Here is a 24614-nt window from a genome sequence, read left to right on the forward strand (position 1 = left end):
GCCTGCCTGCCTGCCTGCCTGCCTGCCTGCCTGCCTGCCTATGCCTGCCTGCCTGCCTGCCTGCCTGCCTGCCTGCCTGCCTGCCTGCCTGCCTGCCTGCCTGCCTGCCTGCCTGCCTGCCTGCCTGCCTGCCTGCCTGCCTGCCTGCCTGCCTGCCTGCCTGCCTGCCTGCCTGCCTGCCTGCCTGCCTGCCTGCCTGCCTGCCTGCCTGCCTGCCTGCCTGCCTGCCTGCCTGCCTGCCTGCCTGCCTGCCTGCCTGCCTGCCTGCCTGCCTGCCTGCCTGCCTGCCTGCCTGCCTGCCTGCCTGCCTGCCTGCCTGCCTGCCTGCCTGCCTGCCTGCCTGCCTGCCTGCCTGCCTGCCTGCCTGCCTGCCTGCCTGCCTGCCTGCCTGCCTGCCTGCCTGCCTGCCTGCCTGCCTGCCTGCCTGCCTGCCTGCCTGCCTGCCTGCCTGCCTGCCTGCCTGCCTGCCTGCCTGCCTGCCTGCCTGCCTGCCTGCCTGCCTGCCTGCCTGCCTGCCTGCCCGCCTGCCTGCCTGCCTGCCTGCCTGCCTGCCTGCCTGCCTGCCTGCCTGCCTGCCTGCCTGCCTGCCTGCCTGCCTGCCTGCCTGCCTGCCTGCCTGCCTGCCTGCCTGCCTGCCTGCCTGCCTGCCTGCCTGCCTGCCTGCCTGCCTGCCTGTCTGTCTGTCTGTCTGTCTGTCTGTCTGTCTGCGTGCGTGCGTGCGTGTGACAGGGCCACTATGAGCCAAGCTGGGGAACAGACCAACCCACCCAGTGGAGGAGGTGAGGAGGAGACTACTCCTTTATCAGCCCTGGCTCCTGATGCTGCCCTACAGGAGGAGAGCCTGGCCCTGGGCCCCACTCACGTCTCTGCCATCCCAGCCTTCCAGTGCTTAGACCAGGTAACACATACTCTTTTCACGCTACTGAGACAAACCGAGCCGAGCTGACCCCTACTGGGCTGATCTACTTATTCATCCACCATAGTTGCTAGAACTCTGTCACCATGACCAGTTGAAACCAGAGGTCTCTTCACAGTCCCCAGGTCCAGAACAGAGGCTGGGAAACACACAATATTAAATAGAGCCATGACTACATGGAACTCTCTGCCACCACAGATAACACTTTACGGCATGACACGGACTGTGAAGAAACACTGATAGTTTGATGCATTTTGCATTGTAATATGCATTGTAATGTGTAATGTAATATGTATTGTAAAAGGTATTGTATTGTGTATTGTAATATGTGTTGTAATATACATTGTAATATGCATTGTAATATGTATTGTATAGTGTATTGTAATATGTATTGTAATATGCATTGTAATATGTATTGTGTATTGTAATATGTATTGTATTGTGTATTGTAATATGTATTGTAATATGTATTGTATTGTGTATTGTAATATGTATTGTATATTGTAATATGTATTGTAATATGTATTGTATTGTGTATTGTAATATGTATTGTATATTGTAATATGTATTGTAATATGTATTGTAAAAGGTATTGTATTGTGTATTGTAATATGTGTTGTAATATACATTGTAATATGCATTGTAATATGTATTGTATAGTGTATTGTAATATGCATTGTAATAGGTATTGTATTGTGTATTGTAATATGTATTGTATTGTGTATTGTAATATGCATTGTAATAGGTATTGTATTGTGTATTGTAATATGTATTGTATTGTGTATTGTAATATGTATTGTAATATGTATTGTATAGTGTATTGTAATATGTATTGTATAGTGTATTGTAATATGCATTGTAATAGGTATTGTAATATGCATTGTATAGTGTATTGTAATATGCATTGTAATAGGTATTGTAATATGCATTGTATAGTGTATTGTAATATGTATTGTATAGTGTATTGTAATATGCATTGTAATAGGTATTATATTGTGTATTGTAATATGTATTGTAATATGTATTGTATTGTGTATTGTAATATGTATTGTAATATGTATTGTAATATACATTGTAATATGCATTGTAATATGTATTGTATTGTGTATTGTAATATGTATTGTAATATGTATTGTGTATTGTATTGTGTATTGTAATATGTATTGTATTGTGTATTGTAATATGTATTGTATTGTGTATTGTAATATGTATTGTATTGTGTATTGTAATATGTATTGTAATATGTATTGTAATATGCATTGTAATATGTGTTGTGTATTGTATTGTGTATTGTTGTAACGTCGTTCTTCGTTTGTAGAAAGAGAGTCGGACCGAAATGCAGCGAGGTTGTTACTCATGTTCTTTAATGAATGAAATGACGATACATGAAAATAACGTAATATACAAAATACAAAACAACAAACGGAACGTGAAACCTAATTACAGCCTATCTGGTGAAACTACACAGAGACAGGAACGTGAAACCTATTACAGCCTATCTGGTGAAACTACACAGAGACAGGAACATGAAACCTATTACAGCCTATCTGGTGAACACTACACAGAGACAGGAACGTGAAACCTATTACAGCCTATCTGGTGAAACTACACAGAGACAGGAACGTGAAACCTATTACAGCCTATCTGGTGAAACTACACAGAGACAGGAACGTGAAACCTAATTACAGCCTATCTGGTGAACACTACACAGAGACAGGAACATGAAACCTATTACAGCCTATCTGGTGAACACTACACAGAGACAGGAACATGAAACCTATTACAGCCTATCTGGTGAAACTACACAGAGACAGGAACGTGAAACCTATTACAGCCTATCTGGTGAACACTACACAGAGACAGGAACGTGAAACCTATTACAGCCTATCTGGTGAAACTACACAGAGACAGGAACATGAAACCTATTACAGCCCATCTGGTGAACACTACACAGAGACAGGAACATGAAACCTATTACAGCCTATCTGGTGAACACTACACAGAGACAGGAACGTGAAACCTATTACAGCCTATCTGGTGAAACTACACAGAGACAGGAACATGAAACCTATTACAGCCTATCTGGTGAAACTACACAGAGACAGGAACGTGAAACCTATTACAGCCTATCTGGTGAACACTACACAGAGACAGGAACATGAAACCTATTACAGCCTATCTGGTGAACACTACACAGAGACAGGAACATGAAACCTATTACAGCCTATCTGGTGAAACTACACAGAGACAGGAACATGAAACCTATTACACTAGCCTACACAGAGACAGGAACATCTGGTGAAACTACACAGAGACAGGAACATGAAACCTATTACAGCCTATCTGGTGAAACTACACAGAGACAGGAACATGAAACCTATTACAGCCTATCTGGTGAACACTACACAGAGACAGGAACGTGAAACCTATTACAGCCTATCTGGTGAAACTACACAGAGACAGGAACATGAAACCTATTACAGCCTATCTGGTGAAACTACACAGAGACAGGAACATGAAACCTATTACAGCCTATCTGGTGAAACTACACAGAGACAGGAACATGAAACCTAATTACAGCCTATCTGGTGAACACTACACAGAGACAGGAACGTGAAACCTATTACAGCCTATCTGGTGAAACTACACAGAGACAGGAACATGAAACCTAATTACAGCCTATCTGGTGAACACTACACAGAGACAGGAACATGAAACCTATTACAGCCTATCTGGTGAAACTACACAGAGACAGGAACATGAAACCTAATTACAGCCTATCTGGTGAACACTACACAGAGACAGGAACATGAAACCTATTACAGCCTATCTGGTGAACACTACACAGAGACAGGAACATGAAACCTATTACAGCCTATCTGGTGAAACTACACAGAGACAGGAACATGAAACCTATTACAGCCTATCTGGTGAACACTACACAGAGACAGGAACATGAAACCTATTACAGCCTATCTGGTGAAACTACACAGAGACAGGAACATGAAACCTATTACAGCCTATCTGGTGAACACTGAAACCTACACAGCCTAGACAGGAACATGAAACCTATTACAGCCTATCTGGTGAAACTACACAGAGACAGGAACATGAAACCTATTACAGCCTATCTGGTGAAACTACACAGAGACAGGAACATGAAACCTATTACAGCCTATCTGGTGAACACTACACAGAGACAGGAACATGAAACCTATTACAGCCTATCTGGTGAAACTACACAGAGACAGGAACATGAAACCTATTACAGCCTATCTGGTGAACACTACACAGAGACAGGAACATGAAACCTATTACAGCCTATCTGGTGAAACTACACAGAGACAGGAACATGAAACCTACACAGACAGGATTTTTGAAACCTATTACTATCTGGTGAAACTACACAGAACAGGAACATGAAACCTATTACAGCCTATCTGGTGAAACTACACAGAGACAGGAACATGAAACCTATTACAGCCTATCTGGTGAAACTACACAGAGACAGGAACATGAAACCTATTACAGCCTATCTGGTGAAACTACACAGAGACAGGAACATGAAACCTATTACAGCCTATCTGGTGAAACTACACAGAGACAGGAACATGAAACCTATTACAGCCTATCTGGTGAAACTACACAGAGACAGGAACATGAAACCTAATTACAGCCTATCTGGTGAACACTACACAGAGACAGGAACATGAAACCTAATTACAGCCTATCTGGTGAAACTACACAGAGACAGGAACATGAAACCTAATTACAGCCTATCTGGTGAACACTACACAGAGACAGGAACATGAAACCTAATTACAGCCTATCTGGTGAAACTACACAGAGACAGGAACATGAAACCTATTACAGCCTATCTGGTACACAGAGACAGGAACATGAAACTACACAGAGACAGGAACATGAAACCTATTACAGCCTATCTGGTGAACACTACACAGAGACAGGAACATGAAACCTATTACAGCCTATCTGGTGAAACTACACAGAGACAGGAACATGAAACCTATTACAGCCTATCTGGTGAAACTACACAGAGACAGGAACATGAAACCTATTACAGCCTATCTGGTGAACACTACACAGAGACAGGAACATGAAACCTATTACAGCCTATCTGGTGAAACTACACAGAGACAGGAACATGAAACCTATTACAGCCTATCTGGTGAAACTACACAGAGACAGGAACATGAAACCTATTACAGCCTATCTGGTGAAACTACACAGAGACAGGAACATGAAACCTATTACAGCCTATCTGGTGAAACTACACAGAGACAGGAACATGAAACCTATTACAGCCTATCTGGTGAAACTACACAGAGACAGGAACATGAAACCTATTACAGCCTATCTGGTGAAACTACACAGAGACAGGAACGTGAAACCTATTACAGCCTATCTGGTGAAACTACACAGAGACAGGAACATGAAACCTATTACAGCCTATCTGGTGAACACTACACAGAGACAGGAACATGAAACCTATTACAGCCTATCTGGTGAAACTACACAGAGACAGGAACATGAAACCTAATTACAGCCTATCTGGTGAACACTACACAGAGACAGGAACATGAAACCTATTACAGCCTATCTGGTGAAACTACACAGAGACAGGAACATGAAACCTATTACAGCCTATCTGGTGAAACTACACAGAGACAGGAACATGAAACCTAATTACATCCTATCTGGTGAACACTACACAGAGACAGGAACATGAAACCTATTACAGCCTATCTGGTGAAACTACACAGAGACAGGAACATGAAACCTATTACAGCCTATCTGGTGAAACTACACAGAGACAGGAACATGAAACCTATTACAGCCTATCTGGTGAAACTACACAGAGACAGGAACATGAAACCTAATTACAGCCTATCTGGTGAAACTACACAGAGACAGGAACATGAAACCTATTACAGCCTATCTGGTGAAACTACACAGAGACAGGAACATGAAACCTAATTACAGCCTATCTGGTGAAACTACACAGAGACAGGAACATGAAACCTATTACAGCCTATCTGGTGAAACTACACAGAGACAGGAACATGAAACCTATTACAGCCTATCTGGTGAACACTACACAGAGACAGGAACATGAAACCTAATTACAGCCTATCTGGTGAAACTACACAGAGACAGGAACGTGAAACCTATTACAGCCTATCTGGTGAAACTACACAGAGACAGGAACATGAAACCTATTACAGCCTATCTGGTGAAACTACACAGAGACAGGAACATGAAACCTATTACAGCCTATCTGGTGAAACTACACAGAGACAGGAACGTGAAACCTATTACAGCCTATCTGGTGAACACTACACAGAGACAGGTGAAACCTATTACAGCCTATCTGGTGAAACTACAGAGACAGGAACATGAAACCTATTACAGCCTATCTGGTGAACACTACACAGAGACAGGAACATGAAACCTAATTACAGCCTATCTGGTGAACACTACACAGAGACAGGAACATGAAACCTATTACAGCCTATCTGGTGAAACTACACAGAGACAGGAACATGAAACCTAATTACAGCCTATCTGGTGAACACTACACAGAGACAGGAACGTGAAACCTATTACAGCCTATCTGGTGAACACTACACAGAGACAGGAACGTGAAACCTATTACAGCCTATCTGGTGAAACTACACAGAGACAGGAACATGAAACCTATTACAGCCTATCTGGTGAACACTACACAGAGACAGGAACGTGAAACCTAATTACAGCCTATCTGGTGAAACTACACAGAGACAGGAACAATCACCCACCAAATACACAGCGAAACCAGGCTACCTAAATACGGTTCCCAATCAGAGACAACGAGAATCACCTGACTCTGATTGAGAACCGCCTCAGGCAGCCAAGCCTATACAACACCCCTAATCAGCCGCGATCCCAAATACTACAAACCCCAATACGAAAATACAACAACAAAACCCCATGTCACACCCTGGCCTGACCAAATATAACGAAAACACAAAATACAATGACCAAGGCGTGACATTTGTATTATGTATTGTAATATGTATTGTAATATGTATTGTAATATGTATTGTATTGTGTATTGTATTATGTATTGTATTATGTATTGTAATATGTATTGTATTGTGTATTGTAATATGTATTGTATATTGTATTATATATTGTATTATGTATTGTAATATGTATTGTATTATGTATTGTATTATATATTGTATTATATATTGTTTTATGTATTGTATTATATTATATATTGTATTATGTATTGTATTATGTATTGTATTATATATTGTATTTTGTATTGTTTTATGTATTGTATTATATATTGTATTATGTATTGTATTATATATTGTATTATATATTGTATTATGTATTGTATTATATATTGTATTATATATTGTATTATGTATTGTATTATATATTGTATTATATATTGTATTATGTATTGTATTATGCATTGTATTTTGTATTGTCTTATATATTGTATTATGTATTGTATTATATATTGTATTATATATTGTATTATGTATTGTATTATGTATTGTATTATGTATGTGATAGGGGGTTGGGATACCACTGTGATACAGTTTGTGTTTGTCTCGCCTGTCTATCTCCAGGTAAATGCACTCGCTGTGGGTTTCTCTGGATGGGAGCGTCTACTGAATGGCTAAATTGTAATGTAAATGTAGTGCTATTTATATTTATGTATATTATGACTTTTATTTGTTGTGTTGTGTCCTGTTTGGACCCCAGGAAGAGTAGCAGTTGCCTCAGCAACAACTAATTGGGGATCCTAATAAATAGTAAATACTAAAAAAACATCAGCCAGTCCTGAACCCTTATGAAGGGAAAATGAATAAAACATCAGCCAATCCTGAACCCTTATGAAGGGAAAATGAATAAAACATCAGCCAATCCTGAACCCTTATGAAGGGAAAATGAATAAAACATCAGCCAATCCTGAACCCTTATGAAGGGAAAATGAATAAAACATCAGCCAATCCTGAACCCTTATGAAGGGAAAATGAATAAAACATCAGCCAATCCTGAACCCTTATGAAGGGAAAATGAATAAAACATCAGCCAATCCTGAACCCTTATGAAGGGAAAATGAATAAAACATCAGCCAATCCTGGACCCTTATGAAGGGAAAATGAATAAAACATCAGCCAATCCTGAACCCTTATGAAGGGAAAATGAATAAAACTTATAGGCTGGGTCAGGGCTATTTGCCTGCTGATGGTTGGCAGATATAGGCTGGGTCAGGGCTATTTGCCTGCTGATGGTTGGCAGATATAGGCTGGGTCAGGGCTATTTGCCTGCTGATGGTTGGCAGATATAGGCTGGGTCAGGGCTATTTGCCTGCTGATGGTTGGCAGATATAGGCTGGGTCAGGTCTATTTGCCTGCTGATGGTTGGCAGATATAGGCTGGGTCAGGGCTATTTGCCTGCTGATGGTTGGCAGATATAGGCTAGGTCAAGTCTATTTGCCTGCTGATGGTTGGCAGATATAGGCTGGGTCAGGTCTATTTGCCTGCTGATGGTTGGCAGATATAGGCTGGGTCAGGTCTATTTGCCTGCTGATGGTTGGCAGATATAGGCTGGGTCAGGGCTATTTGCCTGCTGATGGTTGGCAGATATAGGCTGGGTCAGGTCTATTTGCCTGCTGATGGTTGGCAGATATAGGCTGGGTCAGGGCTATTTGACTGCTGATGGTTGGCAGATATAGGCTGGGTCAGGTCTATTTGCCTGCTGATGGTTGACAGATATATGCTGGGTCAGGGCTATTTGCCTGCTGATGGTTGACAGATATAGGCTAGGTCAGGGCTATTTGCCTGCTGATGGTTGGCAGATATAGGCTGGGTCAGGTCTATTTGCCTGTTGATGGTTGACAGATATAGGCTGGGTCAGGGCTATTTGCCTGCTGATGGTTGACAGATATAGGCTGGGTCAGGTCTATTTGCCTGCTGATGGTTGACAGATATAGGCTGGGTCAGGCTATTTGCCTGCTGATGGTTGACAGATATAGGCTAGGTCAGGGCTATTTGCCTGCTGATGGTTGGCAGATATAGGCTGGGTCAGGTCTATTTGCCTGTTGATGGTTGACAGATATAGGCTGGGTCAGGCTATTTGCCTGCTGATGGTTGACAGATATAGGCTGGGTCAGGGCTATTTGCCTGCTGATGGTTGGCAGATATAGGCTGGGTCAGGTCTATTTGCCTGCTGATGGTTGACAGATATAGGCCAGGTCAGGGCTATTTGCCTGCTGATGGTTGGCAGATATAGGCTGGGTCAGGTCTATTTGCCTGCTGATGGCTGACAGATATAGGCCGGATCAGGGCTATTTGCCTGCTGATGGTTGGCAGATATAGGCTGGGTCAGGTCTATTTGCCTGTTGATGGTTGACAGATATAGGTTGGGTCAGGGCTATTTGCCTGCTGATGGTTGGCAGATATAGGCTGGGTCAGGGCTATTTGCCTGCTGATGGTTGACAGATATAGGTTGGGTCAGGGCTATTTGCCTGCTGATGGTTGGCAGATATAGGCTGGGTCAGGGCTATTTGACTGCTGATGGTTGGCAGATATAGGCTGGGTCAGGGCTATTTGACTGCTGATGGTTGGCAGATATAGGCTGGGTCAGGGCTATTTGACTGCTGATGGTTGGCAGATATAGGCTGGGTCAGGGCTATTTGACTGCTGATGGTTGGCAGATATAGGCTGGGTCAGGGCTATTTGCCTGCTGATGGTTGGCAGATATAGGCTGGGTCAGGGCTATTTGCCTGCTGATGGTTGACAGATATAGGCTGGGTCAGGGCTATTTGCCTGCTGATGGTTGACAGATATAGGCTGGGTCAGGTCTATTTGCCTGTTGATGGTTGGCAGATATAGGCTAGGTCAGGGCTATTTGCCTGCTGATGGTTGGCAGATATAGGCTGGGTCAGGGCTATTTGCCTGCTGATGGTTGACAGATATAGGCTGGGTCAGGGCTATTTGCCTGCTGATGGTTGGCAGATATAGGCTAGGTCAGGGCTATTTGCCTGCTGATGGTTGGCAGATATAGGCTGGGTCAGGGCTATTTGACTGCTGATGGTTGGCAGATATAGGCTGGGTCAGGGCTATTTGCCTGCTGATGGTTGGCAGATATAGGCTGGGTCAGGGCTATTTGACTGCTGATGGTTGGCAGATATAGGCTGGGTCAGGGCTATTTGCCTGCTGATGGTTGGCAGATATAGGCTGGGTCAGGGCTATTTGCCTGCTGATGGTTGGCAGATATAGGCTGGGTCAGGGCTATTTGCCTGCTGATGGTTGGCAGATATAAGCTGGGTCAGGTCTATTTGCCTGCTGATGGTTGGCAGATATAGGCTGGGTCAGGGCTATTTGCCTGTTGATGGTTGGCAGATATAAGCTGGGTCAGGTCTATTTGCCTGCTGATGGTTGGCAGATATAAGCTGGGTCAGGTCTATTTGCCTGCTGATGGTTGGCAGATATAGGTTGGGTCAGGTCTATTTGCCTGCTGATGGTTGGCAGATATAGGCTGGGTCAGGTCTATTTGCCTGCTGATGGTTGGCAGATATAGGCTGGGTCAGGGCTATTTGCCTGCTGATGGTTGGCAGATATAAGCTGGGTCAGGTCTATTTGCCTGCTGATGGTTGGCAGATATAGGCTGGGTCAGGTCTATTTGCCTGCTGATGGTTGGCAGATATAGGCTGGGTCAGGTCTATTTGCCTGCTGATGGTTGGCAGATATAGGCTGGGTCAGGGCTATTTGCCTGCTGTGTTTCATGTGGGATATGGATAACAAAACATTCAGTACTCAGTGCAAATCTGTAAAAAGTTTATTCATGTTTTTATATAAAAAGTAAATACTTTTTTGAATAGGACAATAGAAGGTGAACGAAAAATGTCTAGTGTACATACAGTTCTATACATCAAGCTACATAATCAATTATTCTATTCAAATATACCTACACTTTAAACCTTTTCATACAAGTCGAAATACTCCATGTTTTAGTTTTAAACTTCTCTGTGGTCAACTTCTCAACTCCAATATAATGCTTTTATTCCGAATACAATACTTTTTGGGCTACTCATCTTAGGCAATCACTGTGTACTGCATGAACATACAGTCCATATATTAGTTATATAAAAGCTATCATACTTTCAAAAATAAATACTGTACATTTCCTCCTTGAACTTGCAACCTTTAGTGTCCATGCTGCTTAGCCTGTCTAGATGAGGATGCAATGCAATGACATAAAGCTAGGTGGCAGTATTATACAGAAAATGGAATTACAGATGTCTGGAAACAGCTGCGGTGCCTGCAGTCAACCAATGTAATTATTCTGCAGAAAGCAAACATATCTGACTCCATTTTGTTGTTGCTGTTAGTTCAGTGGCACATGGTCCATAGTATGTTGTTTGACCGATAAGCCAGGTATTTCCTATGACTGTGATATCATACGTTTATCTTCGGTGGAGACTTTTCCAACCTTTTGAAGATTTCATTGCTGTTTTATTCCGGGAACCCAGGTGTCTCAGACTGTCTCTGAACCGAGTGGTTAAACTTGACAGTGGGAGGCAGAAAGGTCAAAGGAGCAGAAAGTCAAGAAGAAAAAGTATTTCTGATCTTTCCTGATCGTTTCCGTTCTCATGCCGCTTTCCTTTACGGAGCGTAGTTCTTTGGCCGTATCATCATTTTGACCGTCTTGAAGGCCTGCCTGTAGTTGGTGGGGTATGCTTCACTAGACATGTTGTGCCATGTTCCCCAGAAGATGCCGTTCCTCACGCCCTTGTATCTCTTGTGGTAGTACTTCCCATTGAGATTGGCTGACATGCAGGCGTCAAACCACCACCCAGAGCTGTAGTACGCGCCGCAGTTCCCTGACGGGTACATGTCGTTGTCCCTGTCTGGCGTGGTGAAGAACTTCTGGTCGTGGTTGAAGTGCTGGTTCATGTGCAGCGCGTTGCCGGCCGTGCCACTGTACCCACTGATGGAGAGGCGATACCTCAGGAACTCGTTGGCTACGTAGAACTGGTCGAACTTGGCATACTCCCGCACCCCTTGGAAGTCCTCCAGTTCGATGCGCAGAACCATGTCCTTGGCCTTGGTCAGGAGGTGGATGCGGTCGTTGCCCAACCAGAACTCTCCCCGGGGGTCACCAAATCCCCTCTAGAGGGAGAGAGACAGAGAGAGAGGGAGAGGGCAAGGGCAGGGAGAGAGAGAGAGAGAGGGAGGGCAAGGGCAGGGAGAGAGAGAGAGAGAGAGAGACAGAGAGAGAGAGAGAGGGCAAGGGCAGGGGAGAGAGAGAGAGACAGAGAGAGAGGGAGGGGCAGGGCAGAGAGAGAGAGAGAGAGAGAGAGAGAGAGAGAGAGAGAGAGAGAGGGCAAGGGCAGGGAGAGAAAGAGACAGAGACAGAGAGAGAGAGGGCAAGGGCAAGGGGAGAGAGAGAGAAAAAGGTAAAGGTCCGTGTCAGAGGAGTCAAATCTGTCCCAAATGGCACCCTATTCCCTACATAGTGCCTGGTCAAAGGTAGTGCACTATATAGGGAATAGGGTGACATTTGGGACACAACCTCATGTTTTCCCTGATTCTCACAGGGCAGCAGGCCATTACATGGAATGTTACTGACCACGGTCTGTCACAGAGTTTTGTCAAATGGGTTTATTAACCTTGTACTCAGCCCAGGAGCGGTTGAAGCTGACGGTGCCATTGAGGCGCTGCTGCACCAGGGTCCAGCCGCCGCCAAACGACTCCATGTCGCAGTAGACCTGGAACGTGCCGTTCCTGGGGTCTGGCGTGACCCGGTAGACGCCGTTCCTCCTCTCCTTTAACATGTTGTAGTCAGAGCAGTCCTTGGGAGCGATGATGACTGTTGTGAGAGAGAGACAGAGAGAGAGGGCAGGGGGAGGGAGAGAGAGAGAGAGAGACAGAGAGACAGGGCAGGGGGGGAGGGAGAGAGAGAGACAGAGAGACAGGGGGGGGAGGGGAGAGAGAGAGAGAGAGAGAGAGAGAGAGAGAGAGAGAGAGAGAGAGAGAGAGAGACAGAGAGAGAGACAGAGAGACAGGGCAGGGGGAGGGAGAGAGAGAGAGAGAGAGAGAGAGAGAGAGAGAGAGAGAGAGAGAGACAGGGCAGGGGGAGGGAGAGAGAGAGAGAGAGACAGGGCAGGGGGAGGGAGGGAGAGAGAGAGAGAGAGAGAGAGAGACAGGGCAGGGGGAGGGAGAGGGAGAGAGAGAGAGAGAGACAGAGAGAGAGGGCAGGGGAGGGAGAGAGAGAGAGAGACAGAGAGACAGGGCAGGGGGAGGGGGAGAGAGAGAGACAGAGAGACAGGGCAGGGGGGGGAGAGAGAGAGAGAGACAGAGAGACAGGGCAGGGGGAGGGAGAGAGAGAGAGAGAGAGAGAGAGAGAGAGAGAGAGAGAGAGAGAGAGAGAGAGAGAGAGAGAGAGGGCAGGGGGAGGGAGAGAGAGAGACAGAGAGAGAGGGCAGGGAGAGGGAGAGAGACAGAGAGAGAGGGCAGGGAGAGGGAGAGAGAGAGAGAGACAGAGAGAGAGGGCAGGGAGAGGGAGAGAGAGAGAGACAGAGAGAGACAGGGCAGTACCCGGAGGGAGAGAGAGGGGAGGAGAGAGAGGCAACGGTCAGTGTCCGAGGAGTAAAGAAAACACTGTTTCCCTCAAAGCACAAGACTCTCACAACCCAGCAGGCATTGCATGGAATGTTCCTGACTTCCAGGCCCAGAGCTGACTGAGTGAGTTGAGCCACGGCGTCACTGTTTTCATATAAGGGGAGGACAGCCTTGTCAAAACGTGGGAACGTGTCACATGGGATTAACCAAGGCTGCTGGAGAGCCTGCCAGTCCCCACTCTGTGTGTGTGATGATAATGCATCCTGACAGACACTTCTGGAGCTTAGAGACCCTAAGTTTTGGAAAGTGACGCCAGTCGACTGCTCAGGATAGAAGCCTAGGAAGCATGAGAGAGGAGTTGAGTTAGCAGAGCACAGAAGAGGATAGAGCAGAGCACGGAAGAGCAGGCTGTTTGTGCGTGTGTGTGTGCGTGTGTGTGAGTGTGTGTGTGTCTCTGTATCTCCCCCTGTGGGCAGTACTCCTATCAAAGTCTGCCCATATGTGATAGTATTAGTGGTTCTCAGAATATGGGCACCAGGCTGTGACTGACCCAAATATAACAGTCCGTCAGACAGATGGACAGACAGCCATGCAGACTGATAAAGGGGATTGACAGCAACAGAAGAGCAGCTGTATTATCAAGGAAGTATGCAGAGACATAAAACCCTCATCTGGAAGTAACATCGTCCCAGTGAAAAGCTTGTGCATTCTCACATTACAGGCAAACAGTTCCTTTAATTCCTACAGAAAAAGGCTTGGGACATTAGATGAAGCTTAAAAGTGTTTATAAATGAATCGAGAACATGATTCAGTTAAATGATCCGAAGGTAGACTCCCTCGATGTATGTCCGCGAACACCTTCAAATCCAATCAGAGATAGGAAGCACACTGTTTAGTTTAACTGTGAATTGGGGCTTAATGATCTGTTACAGAGCTGAGATTGTGAGATGTCTGACTGCTGACGTTCTGTTGTCGTTGAGCCGACAGAGAGTTTCCCATATCAAGATAGAAACGTGGCCAGTAGAAAGAAGGCTGTGTCAACAACAGAACACACAAGCACTACTGCACTTTGATACTGGATGCTCCCCACTCTTACTGGAAACACTTTATATTGCCTGTTTCTCCATAATCTTTACATGAATCACTTCTGACATTATCTTGTCAAGCTATCCAGAGTCATTTGCAGAGCTCTTATACGAAACATGACAGATTCATCTAAGACAAGTACTTCTACATAGTGTTCTGTTCTCACCATGACCAACTGTCGGAATGCAACACATTGCATCATCTTGTTGGCAAGTGTAATAAAGGAGGTAGCTGTTTACACCATGACCCCACTTTAACACTGTGTAACACACACTCAAAATATCAGAATATCCCACACTCAAAATATCAGAATATCTCACACTCAAAATATCAGAATATCTCACACTCAAAATATCAGAATATCTCACACTCAAAATATCAGAATATCTCACACTCAAAATATCAGAATATCTCACACTCAAAATATCAGAATATCCCACACTCAAAATATCAGAATATCCCACCCTCAAAATATCAGAGTATCCCACACTCAAAATATCAGAATATCTCACACTCAAAATATCAGAATATCCCACCCTCAAAATATCAGAGTATCCCACACTCAAAATATCAGAATATCTCACACTCAAAATATCAGAATATCTGACACTCAAAATATCAGAATCTCTCACACTCAGATTATCAGAGTATCTCACACTCAAAATATCAGAATATCTCACACTCAAAATATCAGAGTATCTCACACTCAAAATATCAGTGTATCCCACACTCAAAATATCAGAGTATCCCACACTCAAAATATCAGAATATCTCACACTCAAAATATCAGAATATCTCACACTCAAAATATCAGAATATCTCACACTCAAAATATCAGAGTATCCCACACTCAAAATATTAGAGTATCCCACACTCAAAATATCAGAGTATCTCACACTCAAAATATCAGAATCTCTCACACTCAGAATATCCCAATGAGTTTTGAAAGATAAAACAATGTAATTCCCTTGTACAGTAGCAGTGTTAGTTTAGGACCATGCATAAATAAAGGGTGATGATCTGGAGTTGAACCTGCAACTCTCCTTTTGATACAGCAGAGTACTCGCACTCAGTACAGAGGGCTGGCATACTGTACAGTACTGCATGCAGTGCATGAAAGCCTGGTTTTATAATAAGTCTGTCTGGCTGATGCTTAGAGGAGAACAATAGGTTAGCAATAACAAGAGACTAGAGGAGCTTCTCTATAAGAGAACAGGGGCTATTTTCAATAACACTTACAATGAGGGAGTTCTGCACTTTACAGAAACATGATAGTTTAGTAATAACAGAGAGTTTTGTAAATCACTTAAAGGTTCTTGAGAATTTTCCTGTCAAATGATCAAGAACCTATTTGGTTAATGAAATAAATAGACGTACACTGAGGAGAGGGCTGGACGGCACACTGGTGGTTACAGTTGTTACTGAGCTTGTTGATCACTCCAGTGATGTTCTCCACCTTGCTGTCCACGATGGCCTCCACGTTCCTCATGTTGATCAGGCTTAGTTCCTCTAGACGGCCCTGCAGAGCCGTGATCTGTCCCCGTGCGTTACGCAGGCTGTTGGACATCTTGTTCATCTTCACCTGCATCTCAAACACAGAACCGCCGGTAGAGACGGTGCCTTTGCCAGTACCAGAACCGGTGCCAATGCCATCCCCATCAGGCCCTGTGTTGGTTCCCCCGTCTCCTCGTTCCTCCTTACTGGTGCTAGACTGTATTTCCAGAAACCCTGGTCCCGTACCGGGACCCCCTGCTGCCTCCCCGCTGTCCCTCTGCAGGCTCTGGTCAGCCTGCTGCCGGCACTCCTGACAGTCCCTCTTCAGCCGGTTCACCGTCTCCTTCAGGCTCTGCAGCTCCTTCATGGTCTTCTCCAGCATCCTGAACTGCTTGGGCAGCTGGATGGTCAGTGGAGGCAGGGTGATCTGGTAGGGGCAGTCGTCCTCTTCTCCACACTGGCCAGAAGGCTTCATCCTCACAGGGCAGCCCCCTGAAACCTCTCCTGTAGCAGCCTTATCCTGGACCTTATCCCATCTCTGGGCTCTGTCTCCTGGCTCTGCTGCGGAGCTCCATGGGACTGCCAGCAGAAGAGTGGTGTAGGCCACAACACACAGCACGAACAGCCTCATGGTGTGTGTTTTGACTGAGTGTGTGTGTGTGAGTGAGTGAGTGTGTGTTTCTCAGCTACGCAGTCAGAGAGAGCGAGAGCAGCGTGAGAGAGCAGCCTGCAGGAGAGTGAGCGCAGGAGACTGCCTCCTGCCTGAGATAGTTGTGTCATTAATATCAGGGAGAGAGAGGAAGGGAGGGGTGGGAGGGGCCGTGTTGCGTAATTCCACCACTCCATACCAGCAGCAAAGTCAACCATTTAAAGAGAGAGTAGGAAGGCAGAGTTCTGACTGAGCTGCAGTCCTTTAGAAATCAGCCAATTTCCCTGAACAGACAAGTGAGTCAGTACAATGGAATTAAGATTCTCTCCTGAGTCAGTACAATGGAATTAACATTCTCTCCTGAGTCAGTACAATGGAATTAACATTCTCCCCTGAGTCAGTACAATGGAATTAACATTCTCTCCTGAGTCAGTACAATGGAATTAACATTAACTCCTGAGTCAGTACAATGGAAGTAACTCCTGAGTCAGTACAATGGAATTAAGATTCTCTCCTGAGTCAGTACAATGGAATTAACATTCTCTCCTGAGTCAGTACAATGGAATTAACATTCTCTCCTGAGTCAGTACAATGGAATTAACATTAACTCCTGAGTCAGTACAATGGAAGTGAGTCAGTACAATGGAATTAACATTCTCTCCTGAGTCAGTACAATGGAATTAACATTCTCTCCTGAGTCAGTACAATGGAATTATTAATTAACATTCTCTCCTGAGTCAGTACAATGGAATTAACATTCTCTCCGAGTCAGTACAATGGAATTAACATTCTCCCCTGAGTCAGTACAATGGAATTAACATTCTCTCCTGATTCAGTACAATGGAATTAACATTCTCCCTGAGTCAGTACAATGGAATTAACATTAACTCCTGAGTCAGTACAATGGAAGTGAGTCAGTACAATGGAATTAACATTCTCTCCTGAGTCAGTACAATGGAATTAACATTCTCTCCTGAGTCAGTACAATAGAATTAACATTCTCTCCTGAGTCAGTACAATGGAATTAACATTCTCTCCTGAGTCTGTACAGGGGAATTAACATTCTCTCCTGAGTCAGTACAATGGAATTAACATTCTCTCCTGAGTCAGTACAATAGAATTAACATTCTCTCCTGAGTCAGTACAATGGAATTAACATTCTCTCCTGAGTCAGTACAATGGAATTAACATTCTCTCCTGAGTCAGTACAATGGAATTAACATTCTCTCCTGAGTCAGTACAATGGAATTAACATTCTCCCCTGAGTCAGTACAATGGAATTAACATTAACTCCTGAGTCAGTACAATGGAAGTGAGTCAGTACAATGGAATTAAGATTCTCTCCTGAGTCAGTACAATGGAATTAACATTCTCTCCTGAGTCAGTACAATGGAATTAACATTCTCTCCTGAGTCAGTACAATGGAATTAACATTCTCTCCCGAGTCAGTACAATGGAATTAACATTCTCTCCCGAGTCAGTACAATGGAATTAACATTATCTCCTGAGTCAGTACAATAGAATTAACATTCTCTCCTGAGTCAGTACAATGGAATTAACATTCTCTCCTGAGTCAGTACAATGGAATTAAGATTCTCTCCTGAGTCAGTACAATGGAATTAACATTCTCTCCTGAGTCAGTACAATGGAATTAACATTCTCTCCTGAGTCAGTACAATGGAATTAACATTCTCTCCTGAGTCAGTACAATGGAATTAACATTCTCTCCTGAGTCAGTACAATGGAATTAACATTCTCTCCTGAGTCAGTACAATGGAATTAACATTCTCCCCTGAGTCAGTACAATGGAATTAACATTAACTCCTGAGTCAGTACAATGGAAGTGAGTCAGTACAATGGAATTAACATTATCTCCTGAGTCAGTACAATGGCATTAACATTCTCTCCTGAGTCAGTACAATGGAATTAACATTCTCTCCTGAGTCAGTACAATGGAATTAACATTCTCTCCTGAGTCAGTACAATGGAATTAACATTCTCTCCTGAGTCAGTACAATGGAATTAACATTATCTCCCGAGTCAGTACAATAGAATTAACATTCTCTCCTGAGTCAGTACAATGGAATTAACATTCTCTCCTGAGTCAGTACAATGGAATTAAGATTCTCTCCTGAGTCAGTACAATGGAATTAACATTCTCTCCTGAGTCAGTACAATGGAATTAACATTCTCTCCTGAGTCAGTACAATGGAATTAAGATTCTCTCCTGAGTCAGTACAATGGAATTAACATTCTCTCCTGAGTCAGTACAATGGAATTAACATTCTCTCCTGAGTCAGTACAATGGAATTAACATTCTCTCCTGAGTCAGTACAATGGAATTAACATTCTCTCCTGAGTCAGTACAATGGAATTAACATTCTCTCTCCTGAGTCAGTACAATGGAATTAAGATTCTCTCCTGAGTCAGTACAATGGAATTAACATTCTCTCCTGAGTCTGTACAATGGAATTAACATTCTCTCCTGAGTCAGTACAATGGAATTAAGATTCTCTCCTGTAGGTTTTCCGCCTCTTGTTGTTTTGCTGTTTTGTGTTCTTGGATATTTATCCTGAACTAGGACACTAAGCCCTTTATGAAGTGGTAGAAGTGGTCGGTTTGAGGGTCTTAGAGGGTTGATACTAGATCACCTGAACAGAGAGAAAGCCTATGGTCCTACAGTGCACTTGTTTAATCTCCAAACTCCAATCTCAGTGTTGCTGTGGATCAACACCAATGTGTCTCTTTCCTTCTTAACTCTGGTCTCGTTGCCATGACAGTTTTAGATTCAATGTATGAATATGACATCACCACAACTCTAATTTCTGAGAAAGGCTCATTTGTATACGGAGCATCTTCTCTCTGCCACGATGAGTTGTTTACTTTTCCTACTGATGGACTTTGTGGTGGGTTGTGGGATTCCTGTAAAGTGGGCTATAGCTCTTCACAGGCTGGAAGTCATATTGAATGAAAAACAGTAAGGTGTTTCATTCAGGATTAGTCATATTGAAAGTGATGCAATATTTGCAATTCAAACCCTCTATTGAAACTCACGTTATACACCTTAGTTTTGGGTCAAAGGTGAGATGACTGTAGAGCCCTGAAAGATAAACAGAACAGCTCAAATCCTGTAGCAGGCTGAAACTGGCAGTGCCACAGGGCTCTGTGTGGTGGCGGTCATGGATCAACGTCAGCCATCTTGTGATCAGGAAGTATTGTCCCTCTGAGCCAGACGGGCTACACATTAACGAGTCCTCCTCACCTGCAGGAAAATAACTTGACTTTACGAATAAAGTGACTGTTATTGCTATTCCTACCATATCTATGGAATAGTTTACTGTCCATGACTCATCCTTATGAATATTGTAACTGCCTGGAACTCTATATAACTGATGTGGTAACTGTCCATGACTCATCCTTATGAATATTGTAACTGCCTGGAACTCTATATAACTGATGTGGTAACTGTCCATGACTCATCCTTCTGAATATTGTAACTGCCTGGAACTCTATATAACTGATGTGGTAACTGTCCATGACTCATCCTTATGAATATTGTAACTGTCTGGAACTCTATATAACTGATGTGGTAACTGTCCATGACTCATCCTTATGAATATTGTAACTGCCTAGAACTCTATATAACTGCTGTGGTAACTGTCCATGACTCATCCTTATGAATATTGTAACTGCCTGGAACTCTATATAACTGATGTGGTAACTGTCCATGACTCATCCTTATGAATATTGTAACTGTCTGGAACTCTATATAACTGATGTGGTAACTGTCCATGACTCATCCTTATGAATATTGTAACTGCCTGGAACTCTATATAACTGATGTGGTAACTGTCCAAGACTCATCCTTATGAATATTGTAACTGCCTGGAACTCTATATAACTGATGTGGTAACTGTCCATGACTCATCCTTATGAATATTGTAACTGCCTGGAACTCTATATAACTGATGTGGTAACTGTCCATGACTCATCCTTATGAATATTGTAACTGCCTGGAACTCTATATAACTGATGTGGTAACTGTCCATGACTCATCCTTATGAATATTGTAACTGCCTGGAACTCTATATAACTGATGTGGTAACTGTCCATGACTCATCCTTATGAATATTGTAACTGCCTGGAACTCTATATAACTGATGTGGTAACTGTCCATGACTCATCCTTATGAATATTGTAACTGCCTGGAACTCTATATAACTGATGTGGTAACTGTCCATGACTCATCCTTATGAATATCGTAACTGCCTGGAACTCTGTATTTACATTTACATTTAAGTCATTTAGCAGACGCTCTTATCCAGAGCGACTTACAATACTATATAACTGATGTGGTAACTGTCCATGACTCATCCTTATGAATATTGTAACTGCCTGGAACTCTATATAACTGAAGTGGTAACTGTCCATGACTCATAGCCCTATGTGTGTCTCTACACCTGTAGTCCTATGTGTGTCTCTATACCTGTAGTCCTATGTGTCTCTACACCTGTAGTCCTATGTGTGTCTCTATACCTGCAGTCTTATGTGTGTCTACACCTGTAGTCCTATGTGTGTCTCTATACCTGTAGTCCTATGTGTGTCTCTATACCTATAGTCCTATGTGTGTCTCTATACCTGTAGTCCTATGTGTGTCTCTATACCTGTAGTCCTATGTGTGTCTCTATACCTATAGTCCTATGTGTGTCTCTATACCTGTAGTCCTATGTGAGTCTCTATACCTGTAGTCCTATGTGAGTCTCTATACCTGTAGTCCTATGTGTCTCTATACCTGTAGTCCTATGTGAGTCTCTATACCTGTAGTCCTATGTGAGTCTCTATACCTGCAGTCCTATGTGTGTCTCTATACCTGTAGTTCTATGTGTCTCTATACCTGTAGTCCTATGTGAGTCTCTATACCTGTAGTCCTATGTGAGTCTCTATACCTGCAGTCCTATGTGTGTCTCTATACCTGTAGTCCTATGTGTGTCTCTATACCTGTAGTCCTATGTGAGTCTCTATACCTGTAGTCCTATGTGAGTCTCTATACCTGTAGTCCTATGTGTCTCTACACCTGTAGTCCTATGTGTGTCTCTATACCTGTAGTCCTATGTGTGTCTCTATACCTGTAGTCCTATGTGAGTCTCTATACCTGTAGTCCTATGTGTGTCTCTATACCTGTAGTCCTATGTGTGTCTCTATACCTGTAGTCCTATGTGAGTCTCTATACCTGTAGTCCTATGTGAGTCTCTATACCTGTAGTCCTATGTGAGTCTCTATACCTGTAGTCCTATGTGTGTCTCTATACCTGTAGTTCTATGTGTGTCTCTATACCTGTAGTCCTATGTGTGTCTCTATACCTGTAGTCCTATGTGTGTCTCTATACCTGTAGCCCTATGTGTGTCTCTATACCTGTAGTCCTATGTGTGTCTCTATACCTGTAGTCCTATTTGTCTCTATACCTGTAGCCCTATGTGTGTCTCTATACCTGTAGTCCTATGTGTCTCTATACCTGTAGTCCTATGTGTCTCTATACCTGTAGTCCTATGTGTGTCTCTATACCTGTAGTCCTATGTGTGTCTCTATACCTGTAGTCCTATGTGTGTCTCTATACCTGTAGTCCTATGTGTGTCTCTATACCTGTAGTCCTATGTGTGTCTCTATACCTGTAGCCCTATGTGTGTCTCTATACCTGTAGTCCTATGTGTGTCTCTATACCTGTAGTCCTATGTGTGTCTCTATACCTGTAGTCCTATGTGTCTCTATACCTGTAGTCCTATGTGTGTCTCTATACCTGTAGTCCTATGTGTGTCTCTATACCTGTAGTCCTATGTGTGTCTCTATACCTGTAGCCCTATGTGTGTCTCTATACCTGTAGTCCTATGTGTGTCTCTACACCTGTAGTCCTATGTGTCTCTATACCTGTAGTCCTATGTGTGTCTCTATACCTGTAGTCCTATGTGTGTCTCTATACCTGTAGCCCTATGTGTGTCTCTACACCTGTAGTTCTATGTGTGTCTCTATACCTGTAGTCCTATGTGTGTCTCTACACCTGTAGTTCTATGTGTCTCTATACCTGTAGTCCTATGTGTGTCTCTATACCTGTAGTCCTATGTGTGTCTCTATACCTGTAGTCCTATGTGTGTCTCTATACCTGTAGTTCTATGTGTGTCTCTATACCTGTAGTCCTATGTGTCTCTATACCTGTAGTCCTATGTGTGTCTCTACACCTGTAGTTCTATGTGTGTCTCTATACCTGTAGTCCTATGTGTGTCTCTATACCTGTAGTCCTATGTGAGTCTCTATACCTGTAGTCCTATGTGTGTCTCTATACCTGTAGTCCTATGTGTGTCTCTACACCTGTAGTTCTATGTGTGTCTCTATACCTGTAGTCCTATGTGTGTCTCTATACCTGTAGTTCTATGTGTGTCTCTATACCTGTAGTCCTATGTGTGTCTCTATACCTGTAGTCCTATGTGTGTCTCTATACCTGTAGCCCTATGTGTGTCTCTACACCTGTAGTTCTATGTGTGTCTCTATACCTGTAGTTCTATGTGTGTCTCTATACCTGTAGTCCTATGTGTGTCTCTACACCTGTAGTCCTATGTGTCTCTATACCTGTAGTCCTATGTGTGTCTCTATACCTGTAGTCCTATGTGTGTCTCTATACCTGTAGTCCTATGTGTGTCTCTATACCTGTAGTCCTATGTGTGTCTCTACATTCTCTATACCTGTAGTCCTATGTGTCTCTATACCTGTAGTCCTATGTGTGTCTCTACACCTGTAGTTCTATGTGTCTCTATACCTGTAGTCCTATGTGTGTCTCTATACCTGTAGTCCTATGTGTCTCTATACCTGTAGTCCTATGTGTGTCTCTATACCTGTAGTCCTATGTGTCTCTATACCTGTAGTCCTATGTGTGTCTCTATACCTGTAGTCCTATGTGTGTCTCTATACCTGTAGTTCTATGTGTGTCTCTATACCTGTAGTCCTATGTGTCTCTATACCTGTAGTTCTATGTGTGTCTCTATACCTGTAGTCCTATGTGTGTCTCTATACCTGTAGTCCTATGTGTGTCTCTATACCTGTAGTCCTATGTGTCTCTACACCTGTAGTCCTATGTGTGTCTCTATACCTGTAGTCCTATGTGTGTCTCTATACCTGTAGTCCTATGTGTGTCTCTACACCTGTAGTCCTATGTGTGTCTCTATACCTGTAGTCCTATGTGTGTCTCTATACCTGTAGTCCTATGTGTGTCTCTATACCTGTAGCCCTATGTGTGTCTCTACACCTGTAGTTCTATGTGTGTCTCTATACCTGTAGTCCTATGTGTGTCTCTATACCTGTAGTCCTATGTGTGTCTCTATACCTGTAGTCCTATGTGTGTCTCTATACCTGTAGTCCTATGTGTGTCTCTATACCTGTAGTCCTATGTGTGTCTCTATACCTGTAGTCCTATGTGTGTCTCTATACCTGTAGTCCTATGTGTCTCTATACCTGTAGTCCTATGTGTGTCTCTACACCTGTAGTTCTATGTGTGTCTCTATACCTGTAGTCCTATGTGTCTCTATACCTGTAGCCCTATGTGTGTCTCTATACCTGTAGTCCTATGTGTGTCTCTACACCTGTAGTTCTATGTGTGTCTCTATACCTGTAGTCCCTATGTGTCTCTCTATACCTGTAGTCCTATGTGTGTCTCTATACCTGTAGTCCGATGTGTGTCTCTATACCTGTAGTCCTATGTGAGTCTCTATACCTGTAGTCCTATGTGTGTCTCTATACCTGTAGTCCTATGTGTCTCTATACCTGTAGTTCTATG

The 24614-nt window shown here is 43.5% G+C and overlaps 2 protein-coding genes across 2 annotated transcripts in view; one reads left to right on the top strand and one right to left on the bottom strand.

Annotated features, from left to right (window-relative positions):
• The first annotated feature begins 728 nt into the window (after positions 1-728).
• LOC127926108 (coiled-coil domain-containing protein 146-like) overlaps positions 729-24614 on the top strand; it is a 79025-nt gene continuing 55139 nt past the window's right edge. Inside the window, 1 exon segment of the mRNA XM_052511481.1 lies at positions 729-898. Within this exon segment, the coding sequence (XP_052367441.1) occupies positions 737-898 (162 nt within the window). The 5' untranslated portion in view covers positions 729-736.
• Positions 10766-16911, bottom strand: LOC127926106 (fibroleukin-like). The gene is made up of 3 exons (XM_052511479.1): positions 16030-16911; positions 12615-12814; positions 10766-12114 (listed from the first exon to the last, which is right to left on the bottom strand). The coding sequence occupies exons 1-3, from the start codon at positions 16775-16777 to the stop codon at positions 11608-11610; spliced, it is 1455 nt and encodes a 484-aa protein (XP_052367439.1). The 5' UTR covers positions 16778-16911; the 3' UTR covers positions 10766-11607.

This window comes from Oncorhynchus keta, unplaced genomic scaffold, assembly GCF_023373465.1.
Source record: "Oncorhynchus keta strain PuntledgeMale-10-30-2019 unplaced genomic scaffold, Oket_V2 Un_contig_6810_pilon_pilon, whole genome shotgun sequence".
Classification (NCBI taxonomy): domain Eukaryota; kingdom Metazoa; phylum Chordata; class Actinopteri; order Salmoniformes; family Salmonidae; genus Oncorhynchus; species Oncorhynchus keta.

Bases quoted from the DNA above. Each gene is read 5' to 3' on its own strand.
- LOC127926106 (XM_052511479.1), bottom strand. From the start codon at position 16,777: ATGAGGCTGTTCGTGCTGTGTGTTGTGGCCTACACCACTCTTCTGCTG. The intron at 12,815-16,029 runs GTACGTCTATTT...CTCTCACAACAG, and splicing joins CGTCCAGCCCTCTCCTCAGT to TCATCATCGCTCCCAAGGAC. The intron at 12,115-12,614 runs GTTAATAAACCC...CTCTCCCTCTAG, and splicing joins GCTCCTGGGCTGAGTACAAG to AGGGGATTTGGTGACCCCCG.